General features: G+C 45.6%; 1 protein-coding gene across 1 annotated transcript in view; it reads left to right on the forward strand.

Moving 5' to 3' along the window:
* The first annotated feature begins 10,156 nt into the window (after window positions 1–10,156).
* Window positions 10,157–24,467, forward strand: part of DNAJC11 (DnaJ heat shock protein family (Hsp40) member C11) — a 66,914-nt gene continuing 52,603 nt past the window's right edge. The window contains exon 1 of the mRNA XM_049618175.1: window positions 10,157–10,289. Coding sequence (XP_049474132.1) covers window positions 10,218–10,289 — 72 coding nt within the window. The 5' untranslated portion in view covers window positions 10,157–10,217. The remainder of the gene's footprint in view (window positions 10,290–24,467) is intronic.

A 24,467-nucleotide genomic window follows, 5' to 3' on the forward strand; every position in this document is an offset into this window, starting at 1 on the left:
TCTAGCCTAAGCAGACACAAATCCCAAGAATGCCAGAGACGACTTGGAAACTGCCTTCTTCCTGGGTATCATTGAGCTGCTGATCTATCTACTTCTGGAACCCCCTGGCTTCTTGCTAGATAATAACTTCTGTTTCAGGGAGAAAACATGTAAAAACAAATTAAAATAACCAGCCAACCAACAAAATACCCATAGGTTTTTCTTTGAAGTTGGCACTTAATTTAAAAGAAGACATCTCTTTGGGGCACCTGGGTGGTCCAGTCAGTTGAGTGTCCAACTCTTGATTTCGGCTCAGGTCATGATCCCAGGGTCTTGAGATCGAGCCCCACATTGGGCTCTGTGCTGAGCATGGAACCTGCTTGAGGTTCTCTCTTTCTCTCTCCCTCTGCCCCTCTCCCCCACTTGTGCTCTCTCTCTCAAAAAAGCAAATAAGTTTAAAAAGAAGACATTTCTTCAAAACTGGCGTGACTCTATGGTCAAAGCGGGTCCCCTCTGTGACAAAGCCACCTCCACCTGTCTCTCCTTGGGGTTCCCAAGAAACGACGGGTAAGGGAGCTGGGCAGCTTATCACACTACAGAACCACGTATTTCCTGAGATCAGGGATGTTCGTGAAGAAGGCTGACCGACCCCAATTCAGAAAGGCTTAGAGTTTCCCTTGGCTCTCTGCTGGGCTCCTGGGGTCCCTGGCACCTCAGCCTGAGCTCTGTCGCCCTGCCTATCAGTGGATGAAAACATCTCTCTGCTTCCCCACGTCCATCATCTTTTGCTTCGAGCTCTCTTTCCTCTTGGTTTCAGTGCACGTTAAATACATGCATGTACGTTAAGCTCTTATTACATGCAGACACACAACGCTGTTGGAAATAAAATACAAACTATTTCAAGCACTTGCCTCCAGAGCTTACAGTCTAACAGAGGAAATAAATGTGTAAAGGATGGAAATTTGTCAGTGGAATATAAGTGGTATGAATGGACATTACGTTGTACAAAAGGACTGAGATTAAACCTGATGAGACACAGATAGGAGGTTGTCTTTGCTCCCTCCAGAAATCCCAATGAAAGGATAACAAAGGAACTAAGTATAAATACACATGGACACAATGCATGTAAGAGACAACATTGGACAAAAGATGCGACAAAAATTTGGAAGATGGAAAATGGAGGGGCCCTTTGTAACAAACTTGGGTTACAGCTTTCTCCACTTGGCTAAATGCTTGTGAGGTCAGGGAAGACAACTGAAAAGTGGGCTGGTTTGTGCTACAGGATCCAGGAGTGATTCAGGAATTGGAGGCTGGACATGTGTGTTGCTAGTCTATGTGCAGATAGTTTAGAACCTCAAATCTTTCCCCAATCTAGCCAGTCAGGCAACTATAGCCCCACCTGCACCCTGTAGGGGGTTTATTAATTGCTGAGGCTCGACAGGAAAGGCCCTGGAGTCTAGATAACAAAGCAAAGGTAGATAGCAGATATTGTAATGAAATGCTATTCCCGTCCCCTTTCCTACAGAGCTTTTACCTACCCCAGGCAGAGGGAAAAGTAGGACTCCTCCCTGGGAAAACCAATACACCCAAGAGAAAAGACCTACAGATCTGACATGTGGGGGACCTTACCTGACAACTCTCTAAGAGCCCCCCTGAAGAGTAGTCTTGAACATGTACACGGGGCTCCCATGAATAGACAGCCAAGGATCACCAGAGTTTTGAGAAAAGTCCCTTCCACCCACCCACACATACCCACAAAGGCCAAAACAAACAGGGGGAAAAATAACTAGGAGGAAAAACAAAAAGTGAAAAGGTAGAATAAAACTTAAATACATTCTCAGAAATACAAGAGAACAAATTGCATATACAAACCTATTTTAAAGATAAAATAATCAAAGAACAAGAAAGAGCTCTGGAAAATTTAAAAATTTTTTTAATGTTTATTTTTTTTTTTTAATTTTTTTTTAATTTTTTTTTCAACGTTTTTAATTTTTATTTTTGGGACAGAGAGAGACAGAGCATGAACGGGGGAGGGGCAGAGAGAGAGGGAGACACAGAATCGGAAACAGGCTCCAGGCTCCGAGCCATCAGCCCAGAGCCTGACGCGGGGCTCGAACTCACGGACCGCGAGATCGTGACCTGGCTGAAGTTGGACGCTTAACCGACTGTGCCACCCAGGCGCCCCTAATGTTTATTTATTTTTGAGAGCAAGAGACAGAGACACACACAGAGTGTGAGCGGGGGAGGGGCAGAGAGAGAAGGAGACACAGAATCTGAAATGGGCTCCAGGCTCTGAGCTGTCAGCACAGAGCTTGACACAGGGCTCAAACGCATGAACCACGAGATCATGACCTGAGCCAAAGTCAGACACTTAACTGACTGAGCCACCCAGGCGCCCCTGGAAATTTTTTAAAAATATATTATGACAAGTATTTTTCAAAAATCAATAGAAGAACTGATAGATATAGTTGCATCTCCAACAAAGACTCAAAGAACAAAAGGATGGAAATAAAAGCATGTGGGAATCAGTCCAGGAGGTCTGGCATCACAATAAACATAGCTCCAATAAGAATAAACCCAAAAAACCAATTAAGTGGAATTAAGTTATCAGTCTAAGATATTTCTCCAGATATATCAGATATATCCAGATATATCAGTCTAAGATATTTCTGACTGAGTGACTCAGTCAGTTAAGTGTCCAACTCTTGATTTCAGTTCAGGTCATGATCTCACTGTTCGTGAGTTCGAGCCCCATGTTGGGTTCTGTGCTGAGTGTGGAGCCTGCTTTAGATTCTCTCTCTCCCTCTGCCCCTCCCCCCCCCAAAACAAACAGACAAACAAACTAAAGAATATATTTCTCCAATGGACAGAAATGAACCCACTGAATGCATAGCACAATCCATTTTAGAAGATCTATACAAGGTACATCATCATGTAATTTCAGAAAACCAGGAATAAAAACAATGTTTCCAAAGAAAGAAGAAAAAAAAAAAAACAGTTACAAAGCCATAGGAACTAGAACAGGGTCCATCTTATTGCCAGCAACATTGGGAAACTGAGGTTGTAAAGCAATGCCTTCAAAATTATGAGGAAAAGTCTTTCGAACCTAGACTTTTGTACCCAGTCAAACTATCCACCTAGCAAACTCACTATCAAATATAAAGGTAGGATAAGGGTATCCAAGTTCTCAAAAACCTGGAAAGATTTACTCCATTAAAAACAAGGAGGGGTGCCCGGGTGGCTCAGTCGGTTAAACGTCCGACCTCGGCTCAGGTCATGATCTCATCATTCATGGGTTCGAGCCCTGCATCAGGCTTGTGCAGACAGCACAGAACCTGGAGCCTGCTTTGGATTCTGTGTGTGTGCCTCTCTGTACCTTCCCCTGCTCATGCTCTGTCTCTCTCTTTCAAAAATAAACATTTAAAAAAGGAGGGGAATGAAACAAACAAATAGGAAATAAGGCATTCAGGAACAGGGGTGCCAACAGTGAAGACAGGGAATGGGTCATCCTACAGTGACAGTCTAGGGAAGATGCAAGATGACAGCTGTGGGACAGGATGTATGTTCCATATATAAAATTCTAGAAAATGCAGACTAATCTACAATGATAAGTAGCAGATTGGCAGTTCATCATCTTATTTATTGTAATGGATTCACAGGCACATACATGTGTCAAACTCATAAAATTTTTCACTTTAAACATGCACATTTTATTGCACGTAAACTATACTCCAATAAAGTAGTAAAAAAATTTTTTAGGAAAATGAGAGAAGTATAGAGAAGTAGAAGACTGGTCATGGAGAACTATCCACAAAGAAGCCATAGAGACAAAAAGAAGGAAGATACAAAAGAGAATAAAAAGCATACAGAATACACTGAGAGGGTCTAACACGCTTAATTGAGATCCCCAAAGAAACAAGAGAATCATGTCACGGCAGTAATCCCAGACATCTAAAGGAAGTGAAACCGTATTGGGAACAATGTGCTGGAAAACAAAAGAGCTGCCAAACTAGATTCCTCTACCCTGAGCGGAAAAAAAATCCCTTAATATTAATAAAGACAGATAAAGATCTTTTCAGATAAACAAAAGTTGAGAGCATTGTTCAACAGCAGACCCCATACTCAAAAAAATTCCACACGGTGTTTGTTTAAGCTGAAGGTCAATGACCCTTCATGGAAGCTCAGAGATGCAAGAAAGGTTCAGAACCAAGTTCAAGAATGGTTCAGAGATTTAAAAAAAAAAATTTTCTGGCTAGAACCAAAGCTCCATGAAGAAAGTCAGGAGATATAAGGCTGAAAGATGTGTGAACCTAGATCACACGGGTCCTGAATACCAGCAGGAGGAAGTAAGGATGATGAATACAGAGCAACATGGAGGTCAAGAGAGAGAGAAAGCAGAGCAGTGGAGGATGGAGAGCTTACAATGAAAAAGAAGGCAACGCCGTTAATGCTGCCTGGGGTCCAGGCCAATGGCGAGGAAACAGATGCCATTGGCTCTGGGGCTCAAGAAGTCACTGGAAACTCTGAGGAGGGAATTCTAGTGAAGGATGGGAATGAGGGTCTGATGGCAAGAAGGGAAAGAGTGAGGGGCGCCTGGGTGGCTTGGTTGGTTAAGCGTCCGACTTCGGCTCAGGTCATGATCTCACGGTCCGTGGGTTCGAGCCCCGCATTGGGCTCTGTGCTGACAGCTCAGAGCCTGGAGCCTGTTTCAGATTCTGTGTCTCCCTCTCTCTGTGACCTCCCTCGTTCATGCTCTGTCTCTGTCTCAAAAATAAATAAACGTTAAAAAAAAAATTTAAGAAGGGAAAGAGTGAGTGGAAAGGAAGCAGAAGCAGCAGGTACCTCCTCTACGTGGAGGTCTAAGAAAGACTTAGGTCTACTTCTCCAAAGTAGAACTTTTGGTTACTCCCTCCAAACCCTGCCGCTTCCCTAGCTTCCTCGGGAGCATAGATGGCCTCACCCCCCGCACCGCAAACCAAAATGGAGGAGTAACTAACCACCGATTCCGCTCTTCCACCCCCACCCCCTCCAGACCCAACCTATCGTCACTTCCTGTTGACCCCAGTGCAACCAGTGGTCCATGCTTGCCAGCCCCGTGCAGCCCCCGTCTGTCTTAGTGCAAGCCCACCTCCCTCTCTTTCCAGAACACTGTGATAGCCTCTAACAGAGGAGGAGGGGAGGGGCTGCTTCCATTCTTGCTCCCTCTAGCCTCATCCCCCTGGAATAATCCTTCGGAGGGGGGGATGGAAACAGGACCATGTCACCTCCCTGCTTAAAATCCTTCCATGCTCCCCATCGTGGTTGGAATAAAATTTGAATTATTGAACACTGCCCTCCACGAGCCCTAACCGAGCTTCTCTAACACCTTTTCCTACCGCTTCCTCCCCACCCCCACCCCCACCCCACCCCCCGCCCCCACCTGATACGCTTCATGCTCACTGAACGATCAGTCTTATGCTTCACCCTCCCTGTTCCTGGAGCACATCAAACTTCTTTCTGTCTCTGAGCCTTTGCACCAGAACGTTCTTCCCCGAGGTCTCGCAAGCTGGATCCTTCCCGTCATTCAGTTCAAAATTACCTCCTCAGATAGATCTTTCATAACCAACCAACTTGACGTGAACTCCCCCGACCTGCGACGTCCCACCGTTACATCAGCGTGTTTTATTTTCCATACAGCACTCAGCATCTGAAATTATCTTGTTTATTAAGTGACTGGTTTATTGTCTCCACTTCCCCGCCCGGTCCCCTTGGAGGGTTAATTCCACTAAAACAGAAAACATGTCCTTCTTGTGAATTGCTGGACCACCAATGCCCTTTCCTGGTTGTTGCCTTCCAACTTAAAGATAAGCTGAGGAGACACTGTGGGGGAATTTACAGAGGCTTAATAAGAGGTGAATGCAATAGGTTTACCAAGTAACACTGGGGGCTCGTTGAAGTCAGATAGCATCAACTGTGCGTTTTCCAAGACTTTTCCAGCTACTCCCGACAGCCCGGGAGAAGCGCAAAAAGGTAGAGAAGGAGGAAGAACCAACCGGAGAATGGATGTGGTGGACAGAGCCAAAGGTCAAAGGATTTTTGATATCGCCGAATGACCAAGAAAGCAGCTCGGAAAGGACCCCAGCTGAGTGCTGATGGATTAGGATGGATTAACACACAGGGACCAGGGACCTAAAGTTGCAAACGGCAGGGAAACCGGTACCCTTGGCACAATGGATGGATCACCTTGCAGGTGAAATGCTGAGTTCCAAAGGCAGGAGCTCTGAATCGGAGATTGCGGAGATGCACACTTTGTCGGGATGGTGAGGTCGAAACCTGGTGAGGCGTGACCCCACCTCCCCACCCCCTGTCCGTCCCTGCACTGCTGCCAGACACCCCCCCCCCCCGCCAGGCTGCCTCTGGGGTGTGGGACTGTCTCAGTTCTTGCAGGAGTGGCCCTTCCTCTGGCTGACTCAACCCTTCTGCAATTGTCATCTTGGCTAAAGATGTAAATGACACGTCCCTGAAATGCTAAGGGGGGAGATACCATCAAGAAAATTTAATCCTTGAGTGCCTGCAGACTTTCCCTTCTTTTCTTTAGCTAAGGAATATTTTCCCCCTAACTCCTCTTAACAGGGTTATCAGAGTTCAGGAGGAAAAGAGAGAACAGGCTATGAATGGCAAACAGGCACTGAGTCCCAATCTGGACTCAGTGACAAGAGAATAATAAAAAAGATTAGAGGTAATTTTTCCTCCTGAATTATAGAGAAAGGGTGTGGATCCAGACCAGCTGTGCAGGGTTGGGTCAGGCTGCTAACCTCATCTCTCAGGAGTCCTACTCAGGAAAAGGGGGAAGGAGTGAAGGGGTTCCAGTTGGGGGATGCCATGAGTAGCAAGTAAAATTGCAGGGCTCCCAGTCCAAATGAATTTCAGACACACAATGGATTTTTTTAGTATATGCATACGCCCCATGCAATATTAGTATACTTATCCTAACAATTATTCACTGCATATCTGAAATTCAAATCTAACTGAGTCCTGTATTTAGTGCTAGAAAGGAGGGCCCCAGCACTAGATAGAGCCATTAAACAGAGGAAGCTTCCCGATAGGTAGTCCTGGGAAGGCCACATGTTCCGGGTCATTCTGAATACGAATGGTGGTAAAGGTTAGGGGCACGTGGGTGGCTCAGTCGGTTAAGCATCCGACTTCGGCTCAGGTCATGATCTCACAGTCTGTGAGTTCGAGCCCTGCGTTGGGCTCTGTGCTGACAGCTCAGAGCCTGGAGCCTGCTTCAGATTCTGTGTCTCCCTCTCTGTCTCTCTGCCCCTCCCCTGCTCATGCTCTGTCTCTGTCTCAAAAATAAATAAAAAACATTAAAAAAATTAAAAATAAAAAACAAATGGTGGTGAAGGTCAAGGTTTTTATCTTTTCTATTTAAAGCTAAGAGAATTTGGGGCGCCTGGGTGGCTCAGTCAGTTAAGCATCCGACTTTGGCTTAGGTCATGATCTCGCAGTTTGTGAGTTCGAGCCCCGCGTCGGGCTCTGTGCTGACAGCTCAGAGCCTGGAGCCTGCCTCAGATTCTGTGTCTCCCTGTCTCTGCCCCTTCCCCACTCATGCTCTGTCTCTCTCTCTCAAAAATGAATAAATGTTAAAAAAATGTTTTTTAAATATAGCTAAGAGAATTCAAAAATGATAATATATACATATATAATACATACACATGTATATATAAATATATTACATAAGTATACCAGGCTGGGCTTTGCAGCTAAATTACAAACTGGTTTGTGGCTTTACCCAATAAAGAGAAAACAAAAATGCAAGGCAGTGGGGCACCTGGGTGGCTCAGGCAAGTGCCTGACTCTTTAAAAAAAACCCGATGGGGCACCTGGGTGGCTCGGTGGGTTAAGTGTCCGACTTCAGCTCAGGTCATGCTCTTGCCGTCCGTGAGTTCGAGCCCCGCATCGGATCTGTGCTGACAGCTTCAGAGCCTGGAGCCTGCTTTGGATTCTGTGTCTCCTCCTCTCTCTGCCTCTCCCCTGCTCATGCTCTGTCTCTCTCTGTCTCTCAGTAATAAATAAATGTTAAAAAAAATTAAGAACAAAAACAAAAAAACATGAGGTCGTGACCTGAGCCAAAACCAAGAGTCAGACACTTCACGGACTCAGCCACCCAGGTGCACCTCAAATGCCTCACTCTTGATTTCAGCTCAGGCCATCATCTCACAGTTCGAGTTTGAGCCTCGCATCAGCACTCTCAGCATGGAGCCTACTCGGGATTCTCTCTCTCTCTGCTCCTCCCCCACTTGCTCTCTCTGTCTCTGTCTCATATATAAATAAATAAAGTTAAAAAAATGCAAGGCAATGAGTTAATGTGGCTGAGTTTCGTCCGTTGCTCTGGCACGAGTAACGGTTGAATGGGTGTGGTAACTTATCAATTTGTACTGTTCCTGGTTTCCATTATTTTGCCCATCAGAGATTAGGGTTTTTGGAGGGAGAAACAAAACAGCCAACCTCCGAAATAAATTTACTCTCAGGCCTGTGGTGTATCTAAGTTATTTTCCATTTGTCACAACCACTTTCCAAGTAACCATACTACAAAGCATCATGGGCCTGAGAGAGGACAAACACAGAGCATCCCTGAGTCACTATTTATTTTGTTCGGGTGACGATAAAAACCAGGTCATCCTCAATCATAGAAACGCAGACCTGAACGTTCTGAAACATATGTTAGGTTCTGTTTATATAATTCCTAGAGGCGGTGTTTTCCAAAGCAGAAGAAGGATAGCAAGGAATTTCTCTACCCAACTGAGCATTATGGCCCAATTAACGTCTACAAACCTAAGGAAAAAAGGAATGTCTCAACACTGTAGTTTTTTTTTCCCCCCAGCCTCTCTGTAAGAAATTCTTAAAGACCAGCAAATGTCAGCAAGCAGCTTAGCCCTAATCACTGTTCTGCAAAGGAGAAAAAAGAAAGACCGTAAAAAATTGCTGTGATAGCTTGTGGAACGTGAGGGTCTGCGGAAGCTACTGCGGAGAAGCCTCACACAGCTAGAGAAACAGCTCTTCCTTTGCAACCCCGGGCAGAGGTCGGCTCCAGACTGACTCAATAAACCTGCCTCAGCTCACCTATGTGTCTCATGCCAAAAGATCCTAAGAGGGGTGGGCAACTTGGAAGGGACCACACACGGGCCCAGATGGTGAACATCTGGCCAAAAATTAGAAAGAGAAAGAAATCAACTTCTCAAATCCACAGACAGGTGTTTGGGGCTTCCCAGGGGACCTGCTTAGGAAGGGCAACAGGGATGGTTCTAAACTGATCCTTAGTTAAGGAACAACACACACTCCTGAGAAATAATGAGGAATGGATACAGGTCAGCATGAACCAAACAGGTGGCAAGAGTATGGGAGCTCTGCTGTCCACCTTCTCTTGATAATTGCATCCTTTCGAAGACATTTAAATTATTTAGATGATTGTAACCGAGACATCTTTAATAATGCACCAAACAGCAGGCACCAGGTTGAAATCAATTAGACTCCACCGCTAAATTATAAGGTAGAAATTTACAAGAGGACGGCTCTGGGATAGGGACTGAAGGTATATATGCCTGCCAGAGACAATTATGTTAGGAACCAAATGGGTATTGCCTCGTCAGTTAAGAAGCAGAAAAAATGGTCAGGTGCTCCTAAATATAGGGCAATAATAAAAAACGATAATGAGGAGGCTGGTCCTCTGGGCAGGGTTCTGGACGGCCGCGAGAAAAGACAAAGAACAACGGAGGCAGGAACCAATCCCTTTCTGGGGGTTTCCTGTGCAAAGACGAGCCAGCAAGTGGGGCCTCGAGGAGTCTCGGGCCAGGGTGGCCTCACGGGGGTGGCCTAGGTGGGGCTGTTTGGGACAGGATGCTCGCCGCACTAGTAGCCGGCGGGAGGAGGGGGTGATGAGGCAAGGGAGAGGTCGTGGGGCACACAGGGAGTCCCCAGGTGTGACCGCAACGTCACGGTCCGGTCCCCGCTGAGCCGTGCTGGCTTCAGGATCACGAGCAGCACGTGGCTGGGCCCCGGCGCCGCGTCCCGCCCTCAGCCGCGCGGGGGCGCAGGGCGCAGGCGCGCTGCCGCAATGCGCGGGCGGCGGCGACGCCACTCCGGTCCGCCAGGGGCCGCTGTGGCGCAGGCGGGCTGGCCCGCGCTGTTGGGGCCGCGGCTCGCCGGTCCCTCTTGGGCACGGCCTTGCCGGTTTGGCGGGGTGAAAGGTTGCGAAGATGGCGACGGCCTTGAGCGAGGAGGAGCTGGACAATGAAGACTATTACTCGTTGCTGAACGTGCGCAGGGAGGTGAGGCCTGCGGCGGGACGCCGTCTGGGCGGAGGCCGCGCCCGGTGGCTCGGGAGGGCCGGGCTGGCGGCCACCGCTCCGTCCCCGCCACGGGCGGCCGGGACCCGGCGGGGAGGCCGCGTGACCCCGTCCGACATGCGCGACCGGCCGCCGACCGGGCGGTCCCCACTGCCCCGACCCTTGCACTGGGGGTGTCCCGCCGGCCTCTGCCCCTGCTCTCGGCGGCCGGGGCGCCGCGTCCTGGCAAGGCCAGAGGCCCCGGTACCCGCAGGAGGGAGAAGGCTCCCCGAGGTGGAGGCTCTTGGAGTGGGGTTCCCGGCCCTCCAGGACCCGGTGCCTCGTCCGGCTCACAAACTCACCTTGGCCGAGGGGCTAGGTCATCGCCCCCGGCCGGCAGAATGGGAAACTGAGTCTCAGGCACCAAGGTCAAAGCCACCAGCAAACCTTCCCACGGGGGTCTGTCCGGTTCCCGAGTATCCATGGGGACGTCCGGCTTCTGAAGTGAACTCAGGCCCCGAGGCGCGTGGCTTGTGTCCTCCTGTCCCCTGAGCTGCTGTCCCGAAATTGAAGGAAGAGCCTCCCGAACCTACAGCCTCAATTCGGAGGCCGCAGTTTAGGAAGAAGCCGTAAAGCCAGGAAAGCAGGCGGTGCCCCAAGCACGGCCTCAGCACGCGCGCCGCTTTCCAGACGCCCAGTGTTTGCACCCTGTTTCCTCACCCAGTAAGAGATAGGGTCTCACGCTGTGCCTGGCACGTAGTAGGGGCCCAGTAAGTTTCATTTCTTGTTGACCAGCCCAGTTGACATCAGCGTGAAGGGCAGGAAGGCTTCCAAGGTCAGGTCATAAGGTGGATCTTTTATCTCTAAGCTGCCGGGTTCGGTCTTCCCAGCCCTGCTAGAGAACCGTTAATTCCCTCTCTCTTTTTTCCCAGCGATCATAATTAGCCAAGTTTGACAAAGTTGTAGACAAAACCAGTCAAATGTGTGTCGTGCGTAAATGTTGGTGTGCATCGTGTCTGTCGGTAATAGCCAACATTTTTTGAGTACTGCTTTTGTGCAGGGCCCCGTGCCGAGTGAACACTTTATGTTACATTATCTTGTTCATTTCTCACCCCGGCCCCTAAGGGAAATGTTATGATAATCCTTGATTTACAGCTCAGAAAACTGAGGCAGAGAGAGGTTAAGTGACTTGCCCAGAGTCACATCAGTAGAAAGTGCGAGAGCCTGAATTCATCCCTGGGAAGTCCGGGAGGAGCTTCCGCTCTGCTGTCATAACTAGTCAGACTACAGAGCTGCCAGTTCTGGTACCGTGAGCTTGGGCACCCACATAAAAATCCCCCAAATGTGTTAGCCACCACGCATTATGAACAATGAACTGTCTGGGGGGAACTGCAAGTCATGTTATCTGCCGTAGGCACCTGGAGGTTCTCATAAGTAATAAACAGTAAAGCTTGGGGTGAATCACTTCTTTGGCCTTGGGTTTCTTTCCTTTTGAATGAAGCTGTTTGGCTAGTTACTAAGTTTTCTCCAGTTCTTAGAAGCAAAGCAGTATATGAAACCAGCTTTTCTGAAACCAGCCTTTCTTACCACTGGTTTATAGTCGGCCTTATCAGTAATTGAGCAACAATGTATCCCATTTTCCAGGCTTACTGAATCTTATTTCAATTTTTTTTTTAACGTTTATTTATTTTTGAGACAGAGAGAGACAGAGCATGAGCAGGGGAGGGGCAGAGAGAGAGGGAGACACAGAATCTGAAACAGGCACCAGGCTCTGAGCCGTCAGCACAGAGCCCGACGTGGGGCTCGAACTCACGGACCGTGAGATCATGACCTGAGCCGAAGTCGGTCGCTTAACCGACCGAGCCACCCAGGCGCCCCCAGGCTTACTGAATCTTAGGCAGCCGCAGATGATCAAAAAGATCTAGAATAATAGACTTGGCCAGAGTCTTTGGTAAGCATTTGTCAGAGGTATACCTTAAAAATGCTGGGGTCTTAGGACTTGCCATTGTTATTGGACTGATGAGTGGGAGCCAAATATTTATTTCTTAAAAAAAAAAAAAGTCTTATCTCTCCCAATGAGTTGAGGCACTTTTCATGTTTATGGCTGTAGGTGAAATTCCTGTGAAACATGTTCTCTTGCTAAAGTCACTTTGTGTTCCCTGTGTCCACAAGCTCTGTGTAAAATGTTATCAAGTGTGTGCAGATTTTATCTCTGAAGATTCTACTGGAAGAGAAGCTCTGAAGGTGATCTCTGGACTTGATATTTACTAGGATTTGTTTTGTGAAATCAGAAATCAACCTGAAGTTGAAATAGCATGATTTAGTTGGAGAGTTAGAGGAAAAATAGAAGTAATCTGAACTCTTACATGTGTGGTTAGAAGGAGACAATAACACCTGTTTATTTGCTGTCAGTTCTGCAGCTTGACGCCATTTACATATACCTGTAGGAGGCAAGGTCCTCTTCCCACCAGTTATTCAGAGCACCTTCCAGAGAGTACCTTCAACGCTCTGTGTTCAGGAAGTTCAGAGACTTTTCCCTAGAAACCTCAAATGGAAGCAACCTGACCCAAAACCGGGGAATTCTATTTAAAATTTGAAAAATTACAAGCCTGATACATAGTTAAAATTGGAGTAATACAGAAATGTTAAAAACCAGCTTACAAATCTCTTTTTCCAGGTTTTAAACTTCAAAATATCCACTTGTATTGTATTTCAGAGAGTGAAGCAGGCAGCTAGACAGGACCAGATTCTTCTCTAAACAAGACTTCTGTGATCTTTAATGATTCCCTTTTCTCCAGTGTTCTGGATTTCCTGTTTGCAGAGTAGAGCCATTATCACACTGACGAGGGAGTAATTTATCATTAACCTGGCACTCTGAAACCAGATTGGCATCTTTGGTTTAGTGTAGTCAAATGTGTCATCATGTGCCTAAAATCTAACTGATCTGAGGTTTCTGGGATGACTTTCCAGGACTTAATTGGGAGAAAGAATTCCTGACCAATCAGTGAGCTTTTCTTGATCTTTATACATTTTATAGACATTTTAACTGACACATTCTACACTGAATTTATGCCTTTTTTTAAGCTGAATTTATTTCTAAGTAAATGACTGAAATTCCTGCTTTATCAATGTGGCATTACCATTAAAAGAAGCTCTTTCATTTTTACGGATGCCTTTCAGCAGTGTTCCTAACCCATTTTAAGATCTTTGATCCCAATCAATTTAGCTTTCAAGGGGCTGATCTCCTTCTCAAGTTTTAAACACTTTTTAAAAAGACAGTTAAGGAAAAAAATAAACTTACGTGAAAAGGTTTTTTTTCCTTGCTAATCCACCTGTGGAGGTCAGTCTTCTACACTAGCCTTGAAACTAGAATTGCAAAACTGTCACCTACCAATAAAAAGTTTCCCCGGAGTCCCTGCACTTTTTTTCGATCCCTGGTTTAGAGCACGCTGTTCTTTCCGAAGTTTTTGGTTGTCTGGGTTTCTCTGGCTGGAGATGAGAGTCACAGAGTGGGGCTAAACATTCAAGTTTGGACTGCGGATGGGAAGAAAGGGCTAGAGCAGGAGAGGAAGGTTTACTGGCCACTGTCCGGATTGACCTAGAGGGATGTCACGCAGCCCAACAGGATGGCTTGGCTGGACGTCTAGACCGTGGAGAGTAGTGGTGGGGGCTCAGCCAGGCGCACACTCCAGTCCCCGAAGCAGGGAGGTGTTGTTTACTCATCCATTGCTTATCTAACTTTGTGATGAGCAGCTAATTTGGTCTTAAGGAGGGATATCAAGATAGGTCTGAGAAGGTTGTTCCTATGTTCAAAGTTACCATACTTTGTAATCGTGACTCTGCTTAAAACGTGTGCATTCAGGAAGTAGTGTTAAGCCTTGGTTGTCCAAAAACCTGTCTTCTCCACAAGATCACATTCCTAAGGTCACCTGTAAGAGGCTGAGGAGGAAGGTCATTAGAAACTGGAGTCTCAGCCCACATTGCCCCTGGGTGACAAGTCATTTAACCTCTTTTTTTTTTTTTTTTTTAAACAAGTCATTTAATCTCTTAAAGTGTCCCATTTACTCATGTGCTATAGTACTTCAGAGTTACTGGGAGAGTAGAAAGAGGCAACACTGTGGCTTTGCAGCCAGAAGGTCCTGTGTTCGAATCCCCATTTTACTATTGGCAGGAGCGGGTTCCTGCCTCTGGTGCAGTAGTTTACTCTTCCTGCTTCCCATTTTCTTTGATGTTGAAATGTAGGTGACAGGCAATAATTTATTAGGAACTTACTGTGAGCCAGCATGCTGTATACTGGAGTTTGGCAAGGTAATGAGGATATGTATACAGTGCCTTTGTACAGGTGGATGTTCATTTAATATTTATTGTTATTTCTTGAGTTTTGATAAAGCATGAGGTTTTGCTTACTTTAAAAGGACATGCGTGAACGTAGAAAAGCTTCGATACACTTCATCCTGGCTAAGTTTGCTATTCGTCTGTTATATCGATAAAATAAAAAACACAGTGCCGGGATTTGTGCTAAGTGTTAGGTTATGAATTCCCAAAGTTTTCTCTTTCTGTTCAAAATACTGAGTTTCTTCTCTTCAAAAGACAGTTATCCCTCTGAACTCTGCTTCCTGCAAAGTCATGACTTTGAGTGGGGAGGGGTTCCCAGAAGGTGGAGCCAAGTGTGGGAGTAGGGCGAAAGGGATAATCCAGAAAGACAGTGAGTATCTGTGGTAAAGGCGCAGAGGGACCCAAAAATATAACTGTCGTGAGCTGTCGGCCTTTAAGGGCCCAGGCAGGAAGGGGAGGACCTCCCTGATCAGAAGACAGAGCACTGGGGTCAGGAGGGTTCCCAGCTAGAGTTCAGAGAGGCTTCTGGGTGCAGAGGGAGCTCTTAGGATACCCAGTTGGTTCCAGTGTCATAATATGATTAGCAGACACCATGAGGTTAAATTGTAAAACGTGTTTTCTTTAATGAACCACAGGCTAGTTATTACCTTTCTGCTTCAGGCATTTCAAACAATTGCTTCTTGAAATTTTAATGCTTAGTTCTGCATTATCTACCAAAACACCTCTCTTTTTTTTCTTTGCTAAAGAGAATTCAATTGAAAGCTTTTATATTTGCTGTGAGTTCAGTAGTAAAACGGTGGATAAGAGAATACAGGACAAGGGAGCAACATGTTTTCGCGTTTCCCTTGGCTGTGGAATTTTAGTGTTTAACTTTTATTAAACTTTGACTTTTATTTTATTTATACCCTACCTTGTTCAAGAAAAGATTTAAGACAACTAACAGGAATGAATAAATAAAATGGCATGAGAGTTTAAAAGGGGGCCCCACTGGGAGAAAGACCGTCGGGAACACTGCCGCTTTATCATCAGAGTTGCGGCCCCTACGTTATCAAGGTCCCTTTTTCCCTTGAAGGAGCTCGGAGCTTGGAGCCTCCTCCAAGTTCGTAGCCTGATGGCCGGCTCCCGTTTGGCTCTTGTACCGTTAGAACCATATCTGCATGCGACGAGTGCACAGTGTTCCCTCCCTCGTTTGGAGGAGCCAGAACATTCTTCAGTGGTAAAATGCCAGCAGACATCAACCACAAGAAGTCTGCGTGAGTGGGCAGGATTTAACAGATGGACACGGAGAGAGCAAGTAGAAGGTCAGGCTTTTAGGGAAAAATAAGCCAAGCTCTTGATGCAAAGACAGGATCCGAACCATCACTTCTGACCCAGAAAGGAACTGGAGCTCGTTTTTCTAAGACGCTGGCCTTTATTTACTGTTGTGTCTCAAGGGCACCAAAACCGCATATGGACATGACCGGGAAGAGAAATGAGCACCAAATTGTACAGCGGTCAGAAAAATCTCCCCTCAGCCCTTGGAATGACCTCTGGTCAGGAATCAAACTTTCTGCTCCACTGGCTCCTTTGTCCTCACATTCCGTTGTCTGTGGAGGTGGGCTTGGAGGAAAGCCCCCCGCCCCCGCCCCCGCCCCCGCCCCATGAACCTTGAAGGTGACCAGGGGCTTGCCTTTTTCTTTGTTAGTATGTAGACTTCTGTCACTACTGATCGCCTATTCTGTTTTTGAATTTATATTGCCATCTTGGGGGGAATGAGTTGTGTAGATTTTGTAAGTGTTTTCCTTCTGTGTAAGACAACTTAGGTCTCGGAGTTACTTGATCAACCCCCTGTTTAACTTTTCTGACTTATTCGTGATTCTGTTGTCTCTCTCTGAAGCCCACCTTCCCGAAGCAGCATCTAAGATGGGTGTAGGAGGTTGACTTTTCAAAACCCATGACATGGACTGTATCCACCTGCCCCCTGTGCTCTACAAAGCTGTGGCCGTGTTCAGGGTTTCAAGAGAAGGACAGTTGAGGCCACTGAGCCCAGCACCTTCCATGGAAAGCCCCTGTGCACATTTGTTGGTGATGATTTGAAAAGGCAGATATGGGGGCGGAGCTTCGAAAGATGAAGTCCTTGAACTCAGATTTGAGTTTGACTTTGTAGCAGCCTTACCTGGGGCAAGCCGGTTAGCCTCTCCGAGCCTCTCTCTTCACCCATAAACTCCAGACAATAATTTCACTGTCCTAGGGCTTTGGGGGAAATGAAGCAAGAACGCCTGTAAGTGCTCCGCATAGTAATGGGCATGTTATTATGCAAAGTAAATGTCAGTATGTTGTTATTAGTATCGTGAGCATAAAAGTTAATAAGGAATGTGCTTATTGATTTGTCAGAGTTCCTCACACAGTTTGGATGAGCCCGCTGTGTGATTGATGTTTTGTAAATACCTGTCCCCTCTCTGCAGCTTTTCACTCTCATGAACCACAGTGTGGTCCCGGCCAGGGGCCAGGGTGCACGGGCTCTTACTTTCTAGCCAGCTTTTGGGTCAGGGGTCCAAGGTCAGGGAAACTCCTTCTCCACCTCAGATCACACTTTTAAATCTTTCTGATCCTCATTGTGTTTACCTCGTTTTAAATGGAGGTCCCAATACCAATCTCAAGGTGTTCTGTGAGTATTTTTTTTTATGTTTATTTATTTTTGAGAGAGAGAGAGACTGCGAATGAGGGAGGGGCAGAGAGTGCGGGACAGAGGATCTGAAGTGGGGTCTGTACTGACAGCAGCAAGTCCAATCGATGCGGGGCTCAAACTCTCAAACGGTGAGATCATGACCTGAGCCAAAGCCGGACACCCAATCGACTGAGTCACCCAGGCGCCCCAAGGTGTTCTGTGAGTATTAAAGCACCAAATGAGGAAATACCAGTGGGAGTGTTTTGTGCAAGTGTGTGTGTGCACCACGTGTGTGCCTGTGTGCCACCTTGAAGTCCCCTTCAGCTTTGGCTCCTCTGATGCTCCCTTTGTCCTCCTTTCTTACCTTGCCAGGTGCTCATTCTCCGACCTGAGAATTCCCCCAGGTTTGGGCCTCGTGAGCTTGGCTCTTTTTAAAATCTCTTGCTTCTCCTGCATCTCTGTGTGCCTTCTGGGCTGTACGTGGTGGTCAGATTCACCTTCCCCCCCAGCCCGATGCTTCCAATTTCTCCCCAACCCATGCATCTGAGCCAGAACTCCTGGAGTGCTTTTTGGTCTGTTTCTCCTTACGGTATTGAGCCCCTTGTAATTGTCCCACAAACGCATTCAGCTCATAAAGCCTCCCCTTGACCCCCTGCCGACTCTGATCCTTCATTTCCACTCTGACTTCTGGGCTCCCAACCAACCCTCTAACCTCAACCCTGTGGTTCTGCTGCACTTTTCCTTAGGTCTCTCTGATTTTGATTTTTGTCAGTTCTAGTCAGACTGTACCAAACTAATATCAACAAACAGTACCAATCGCATTATTTCCCTGCCCAAAAACCTTTCATGACCTCCCATTGTTTATCGGGTCAGGGTCAAACTCTCGGCTCCGTTTTAAAGCACCTTATAAATTAGATGTTTTATGTTTTTTTGCCTACCGTATGGTGATGTTCTGCTTTTCTCCACTGCAAAGTAAGCGTCATGTGGTTAGGGACCACAGCTGTCTGATTCCCCGTTATATCCCTTTGGACAGTGTGGGTATATGATAAGTACCTGCCAATGTTTACTGAATGAACGAGCAAGTGGATGGATGTCCAAGTTCATTTCCTGCCAGCCTCCTGCTTATACTTCTTAGCTCTTGTCAGTTTGGTCAGTGTTCTGTCTCTGTCCCCAACAGTGGCCTGTTCGTCAGGATGTTCTTTTCCTCTGAAATGCCCCAGCCCGCCCTAGATACCAAAGCAAATCACAGTCCACCTTCTTGCATTCCCATTTGGGTCCCTCCACCTCCATGAAGTTTTCTTCGCATTCTCACTGCCCCGAACTTATTTCCCCCCCACTAATGTTAGCATTTCTGTCTTGTATTGTTTAGTTAAATCCATACATGTGGGGTTTTTTTAGGGGAAGCACACATCCACACGCACACCTAGTTTGTAAACTCCTTAATATATTTCTGTTGTACCTCCTGTGGTACTTAGGACAGGGCTGGCACTCGATCAATGGACTGACTCGAAGAGGTCAGTATTTACTAACATCATATTCGCGTGTCTAGACGTGTTTTACTTTGTGGAAAACCTGTGTCGAAGATCACATTGCGGTTTTGGCAACAGACCGCTCTAGAGGAATTTATTGGAAGGAGTTTATCAGTTATCAGCTTGGCATTTCTAAATTTTCACTTAGAAAAACTGTTCAAAGTCAGATGCAGGAGGAAGAGAGCAAATTGAGATGCAGGCCTTGGAGCTCGCTCCCTGCGGAGACTGGGTACCAGGCCGGAGACTGGGTACCAGGCCGGGAGAGGAACGAGGGCTTGTCCTGCTGGGCTGGTGCTTTTTCACCTGGGAGACACCCTGTTCCTCTTCTGTTTATTGCAGGGGGAACCGGTTCCTTCTTTCTCATCTCTTGCACGGGCATCAGTGACGATATTGGTAAAAGCAAATACGTTTCAGATGGATTCGATTGTAGTTTCTTTTGTCAGAGCTCAATTTTCAGGATGGACAACGCGGGTTTAGTCTCACTCGAAATCCTGTTCTGCTTGAGACGCTCTTGTAAAGGTGGGTCAGGCGGAATGAGTCTGCACCACGCCTGAGATTGAGGGTGAGTCCGCGTGCGTCGTTGGAGTCTTGCTGTTTGCGGATGAACCCCAGCTTATTTCCAGACCCTCCAAACGAAAATGTAGAAGGCTGTGTTGAGCAGGGCAAATGACAGTAGAAGACGGCAGGACTGTGTGTGAGCGTGGTTTTATTGTGTGGAGTTTCGGACTACGTGGTGGGAGCCTTTGCAAAATGAAGTAGGACATTTTTCCAAGTCCGGCGTAGTGCTTTGGTGAGGACATGACTTGGTCTCCTCAGTGACACCAAGTGATCTGGAACAGCCCTCCTCCATGAAGCAGCTCTTACTCAGCACAAAGAACCCAGACTCTCTTGGTGTCAGTTAGCTCTGAAATCTGCTTTTTCCTTTAAATTGTATGAGCACCAAGTATCATAAAAAAATTACAGGTTTTATGAGCTGATGCAATTGATTTCAATCAGATTGTCATGGAACATATGGACAATAATGAATCTTCAATTGTGGTAATTAGGCAAACTTCCCAAAATCCAATAGAACATAGTTTGTGGAGACTTCCTTCCGGAAATACAGCAACATAGATGCAGCCTGGGGGTTTGGGCTGGAAAGTATAGGCTTCAGCAACTAAAGACCTAGTGGCTTTCCTTTTCCTAAAATGAACGTGGTGAGGTGTAAGTTGCTGCTTACGTGCTTCGAAGTATTGAATTAAATCTTGTCATTGCGTTAGTTTTAAGTGCTGCACACCATTTATTGGTTCTTTGCTTGCCGGCCAGGACTACACTTCCTGGTCCCCTAGTGGTTGAGCGAGGCCCTGTGACTAGGTCTAGCCAATGATATGAGTGGAAGTGATGTGGGTCCTGCTCAGGCTGAAGGGTTTAAATGCTGGTGTGAGAGCCAGAGAGTCTCTGTCTCTTGCCCTTCCCTCTGCCTTAGAGACTGGCAGTGGTTCAGGGGCACCAAAGTGGCTCAGTCGGTTAAGCGTCCGACTCTTGGTTTCAGCTCAGGTCGTGATCTCGTTGTTCATGGGTTTGAGCCCTGCGTTGGCATTCTCTCTCTCTCCCTCTCTGCCCCTCCTGCACATGAGTGCGCGCTCTCTCCCTTTCTCTCTCTCTCAGAATAAATAAATAAACTTAAAAAAGAAGAAATTAAAGCTCAATTAATAAAATATAAAAGGAGACATAAAGTGTACTAGTATTTCAGTAAGGCACAGGAAGACTGAAGGATTTCAAAATAGCTATGTATTGAAAAATAATGAAATTACAGAGATACAGACATCACAGCAGATAAAATGAAAAACATCTAGTAACTACACAGTGAAATAACTGAGAGCCAGTTGAATGAATCTCTGAAATCTCTTATATTTGTGCTGTAAAACTACCACCTTAGAAATTACTAGCAAACACAATACACAAGTACACATTTTGTTAACCATCAAAACAGTGAGGTCATCACATATCATTTGGCCTTAAGTAATTTCCACTGTACGCATGACACGGTGAGAAAAAGGCAAGCGGCAGCTTAGTTTTATTGAAACTAGTTTTCAGACCCCCAGGAGGCCCCACGCCACACCCCGAGAACCGCCGCCCTCCCCGATCATGACCGATACGGTCTCCGTTCAGACATACGGGTGTTCCTCACCCATTTCCACTTACTTCGTTAAATGAAAATAGAAAACGAAAGCAGAGTGGCAGTATGCTCTTTGAGTGTGTGCATCACATTGATTCCAGAGATGGTCTTCCCCATACTTTGGGTAGGTGGAGGTAGTAGTAGCTTCTTCAGTGGCTTCATTATTCAACGGAAGCAAATAGGATGAAACTGGAGTCCGAGACTTTTCTGAGGATGACGCCACAGCAGAGATCAGAAGAGAGACAATGTATAGGTTTGGTTTTGTAAAAGTGGAGAACTTCTGTGTTTGCTAAAGACAAAAAACCAAAACCTAAAAAAAACAACCCATAACACAATTTAAAAACTCAAAAGGAGTATACAGTATATTTATTTGATCAACAATTCATCTATTTCCAATGTATATAAAGAACTCTTGGAAGTTAAGCAAAAAAAAAAAAAAAAGGGGGGGGGATAAATGCCCCAATAGGAACACAAAACAAAGGAAACAAATAGGTTATTTCATAAAAGAAGAAATCTAAAATGCAAATAAATACATGGAAAAATATCCACCCTCAGTAGTAAACAAACATGCAATTTTTTTAGTGTTTATTTTTGAGAGAGAGAGCAAGTGGGGGAGGGGCAGAGAGAACGGGAGACAGGATCTGAAGCAGGCACTGTGCTGCCAGCAGAGAGCCCAACACAGGACTTGAACTCCTGAACCACGAGACCATGACCTGAGCTGAAGTTGGATGCTTAACTGACTGAGCCACCCAGGTGCCCCCCCTTTTTAATGTAAACAAACATGTAATTTAAAACAGGGTACCCGTCTTTGTCTGCCAGATGGACAAAGATTGTTTCCTTTCTAATGGTAACATTCAGTGCTGATATGCTGGGTCTGCTGCCCCCCCCTCCCTCGTCCCCCAGCCAGAAGACGTGACGTTTATTCCCTGGAGAAATTGAACCAGGAAAGCTTCAGAGCCTAGACCTAGACGCAGTGGAGGGCGAGAGTGGCACCCTTACAAAAGCAGGGAATACCTGAGCGATTGTATCCTGCATGGTGAGACTTAACAGCTTTTCCCATTTGTTCTCTGTGCTCTTTCCTGAAAAAACTAACCTATCAAAAAGAAAACACTGCCAAGTGAAACTTCCCTTCCTGGTCCTCTCCCAGCCATTCCACAGAGAGGCTCATCAGATGACAAGGCCTATTCACATAGGGCTTCCAAATACTTTCTTAGTATCTTACTGTCACATATAAATTGATATTAAGGAACCATCAAATATTTGAAGGAATGCTCCAGTCTGAAATTCAAAGATCATGCAGACAGAGAAGAGAAATGAAAGAAGCAGTGCAGCGAGTTTGAAAACTAGATGGTCTTCAGAGAGAGAAGATATTACGTGTAAGAAATAAGAACAAGGTGATACTTTTAAGAGAAATATATACAAATGAAGAAACTCTTGGAACTTAAAAATAAGATAGAAGTTAAAACTCTATAGAGGGCTGGAAGGTGAGGAAATCTCCATGAAAGTAAAATTTAAAACTTAGAAGACCAACTCTTAGGCAGTAAAAAGGGGAAGACAGTATTAAACAATTATTATCAGAAAGATTCTCAGAACCAAAAAGTATGAGACTCTAGATGGAAAGGACCAATGAAGTAACTAGCACCGTGGGTGGAAGAGAAAAGACCTGTGCTGAGGGTAATCATAGGTTAAAGAGAGCATCCTAAAAGTTTCCAAATAGATCACAAAGTATTGGAAATTGGAATGACATTAACCTATCTCGGCAGTGGTACTGTAAACTAGAAGACAATGAAACAATACAGTAAGAGTTCTGAGGGAAAAAATATTTCTGGGCAAGAATTCTATCCTCAGCTAACTACTTATCAAATATAAAGGCAGAATATAAGAACATTTTGGGGTGCCTGGCTGGTTCAGTCAGTAGAGCGTGCAACTCTTGATCTCAAGGCTCTGAGTTCAAGCCCCATAATGGGTGTAGCTTACTTTAAAAAAATTTTTTTTTAATTTTTTAATGTTTATTTATTATTGAGAGACAGAGAGAGACAGAGTGTGAGCAGGGGAGGGGTAGAGAGAGGAGGAGACACAGAATCTGAAGTAGGCTCCAGGCTCTGAGCCATCAGCACAGAGCCTGACTCGGGGCTTGAATTCACGGACTGTGAGATCATGACCTGAGCCGAAGTCAGTTGCCTAACCAACTGAACCACCCAGGCGCCCCTCCAAAAAATTTTTTTTGAGATCTGCAAAGTCTGAAATATTTTTCCTCCTAGCCAACCTTTGTAAAAGAAACTACTGGAGGTTGAGCTTTACTAAAATAAAGAAGAAAACCAGGAAAGAGAAAGGTTGTAGGATACAGAACAGAAGAGACTGACTCAGGAAGATACCCTGGAGGATGGTGACAGGAAATCCTAGGATGAAGTTTGTCTAGCAGGCCTAACATTGGACATGATGCAGAGATCTCTGGGAGGGATACCTCTTAGGAAAAAAGAAAAACTTGGACTTGGTAAACTGTTTTGTATTTTTGTAGTGAAAAGAGTATTAGAAGTCTCTACTTATAAGTGCCTTACTATGAGGAGTTGGAGAAGAATCTGTGATAGATACCTAGAAAGCTAAAGCAAACGGAAAAAAGTTAGGCAGTTACTAACTCCAGGAAAAATTAAAAGTAGTTCAGGAAAAGAAATAACAATCACAGTATCTGGTTCATTCAGCTTTGAGCTATATTTTCATAGTCATAATAAAAATTAAATTAAGTTTCAGGGTACCTGGGTGGCTCAGTGAGTTCAATGTCTTGATTTTGGCTCAGGTCATTATCTCATGGTTGTGAGGCCTAGCCCCAGGTCAGGCTCCTCGCTGGGTGTGGAGCCTGCTTGAAATTTCCCTCTCTCTCTCCCTCTCTCCCACCCCCACTTACATGCCTGTGCACTCTCTCTCTCAAAATTAAAAAAAATTGAAATGATGTGGAAAATACTTAAAGACCAATAAAAGTCACAAAAACAAAACCTCATAAAGACCTTTAAACAGAAAAGAAAGACAAAATTATAGAAAAACAAATATTTTGTCTATAATTTTCTTTTTTCTTTTCTTTTTAAAAGTTTATTTATTTCGAGAGAGAGAGTGCATGTGAGCAGGGGAGGGGCAAAAAGAGAGGGAGTGAGAGGATCCCAAGCAGACTCTGCACTGTCAGCTCAAACACAATGCAGGACTCAGACTTAGGAACCATGATCATGACCTGAACTGAAACCAGGAGCTGGACACTTAACTGACTGAGCCACCCAGGTGCCCCTATTTTTATTTTTATTTTTATTTTTTTAGGTTGTTTTTTGGTTTTTGGTTTTTGGTTTTTTTTAAGTAAGCTGTATGTGGAGCTCAAACTCAGCCCCTAGATCAGGAGTCACACTTGCCACCAACTGAGCCAGCCAGGTGCTATGTACTTTTCATTTTATCCATGATGAGTATGTATACTTTTCTAATAAGAATAAAGGTTTTTTAAAGGTAATTCAACTGGGAAAAACCTAGCACTT

The sequence above is a fragment of the Panthera uncia genome (genome assembly GCF_023721935.1).
Source record: "Panthera uncia isolate 11264 chromosome C1 unlocalized genomic scaffold, Puncia_PCG_1.0 HiC_scaffold_4, whole genome shotgun sequence".
Classification (NCBI taxonomy): Eukaryota; Metazoa; Chordata; class Mammalia; order Carnivora; family Felidae; genus Panthera; species Panthera uncia.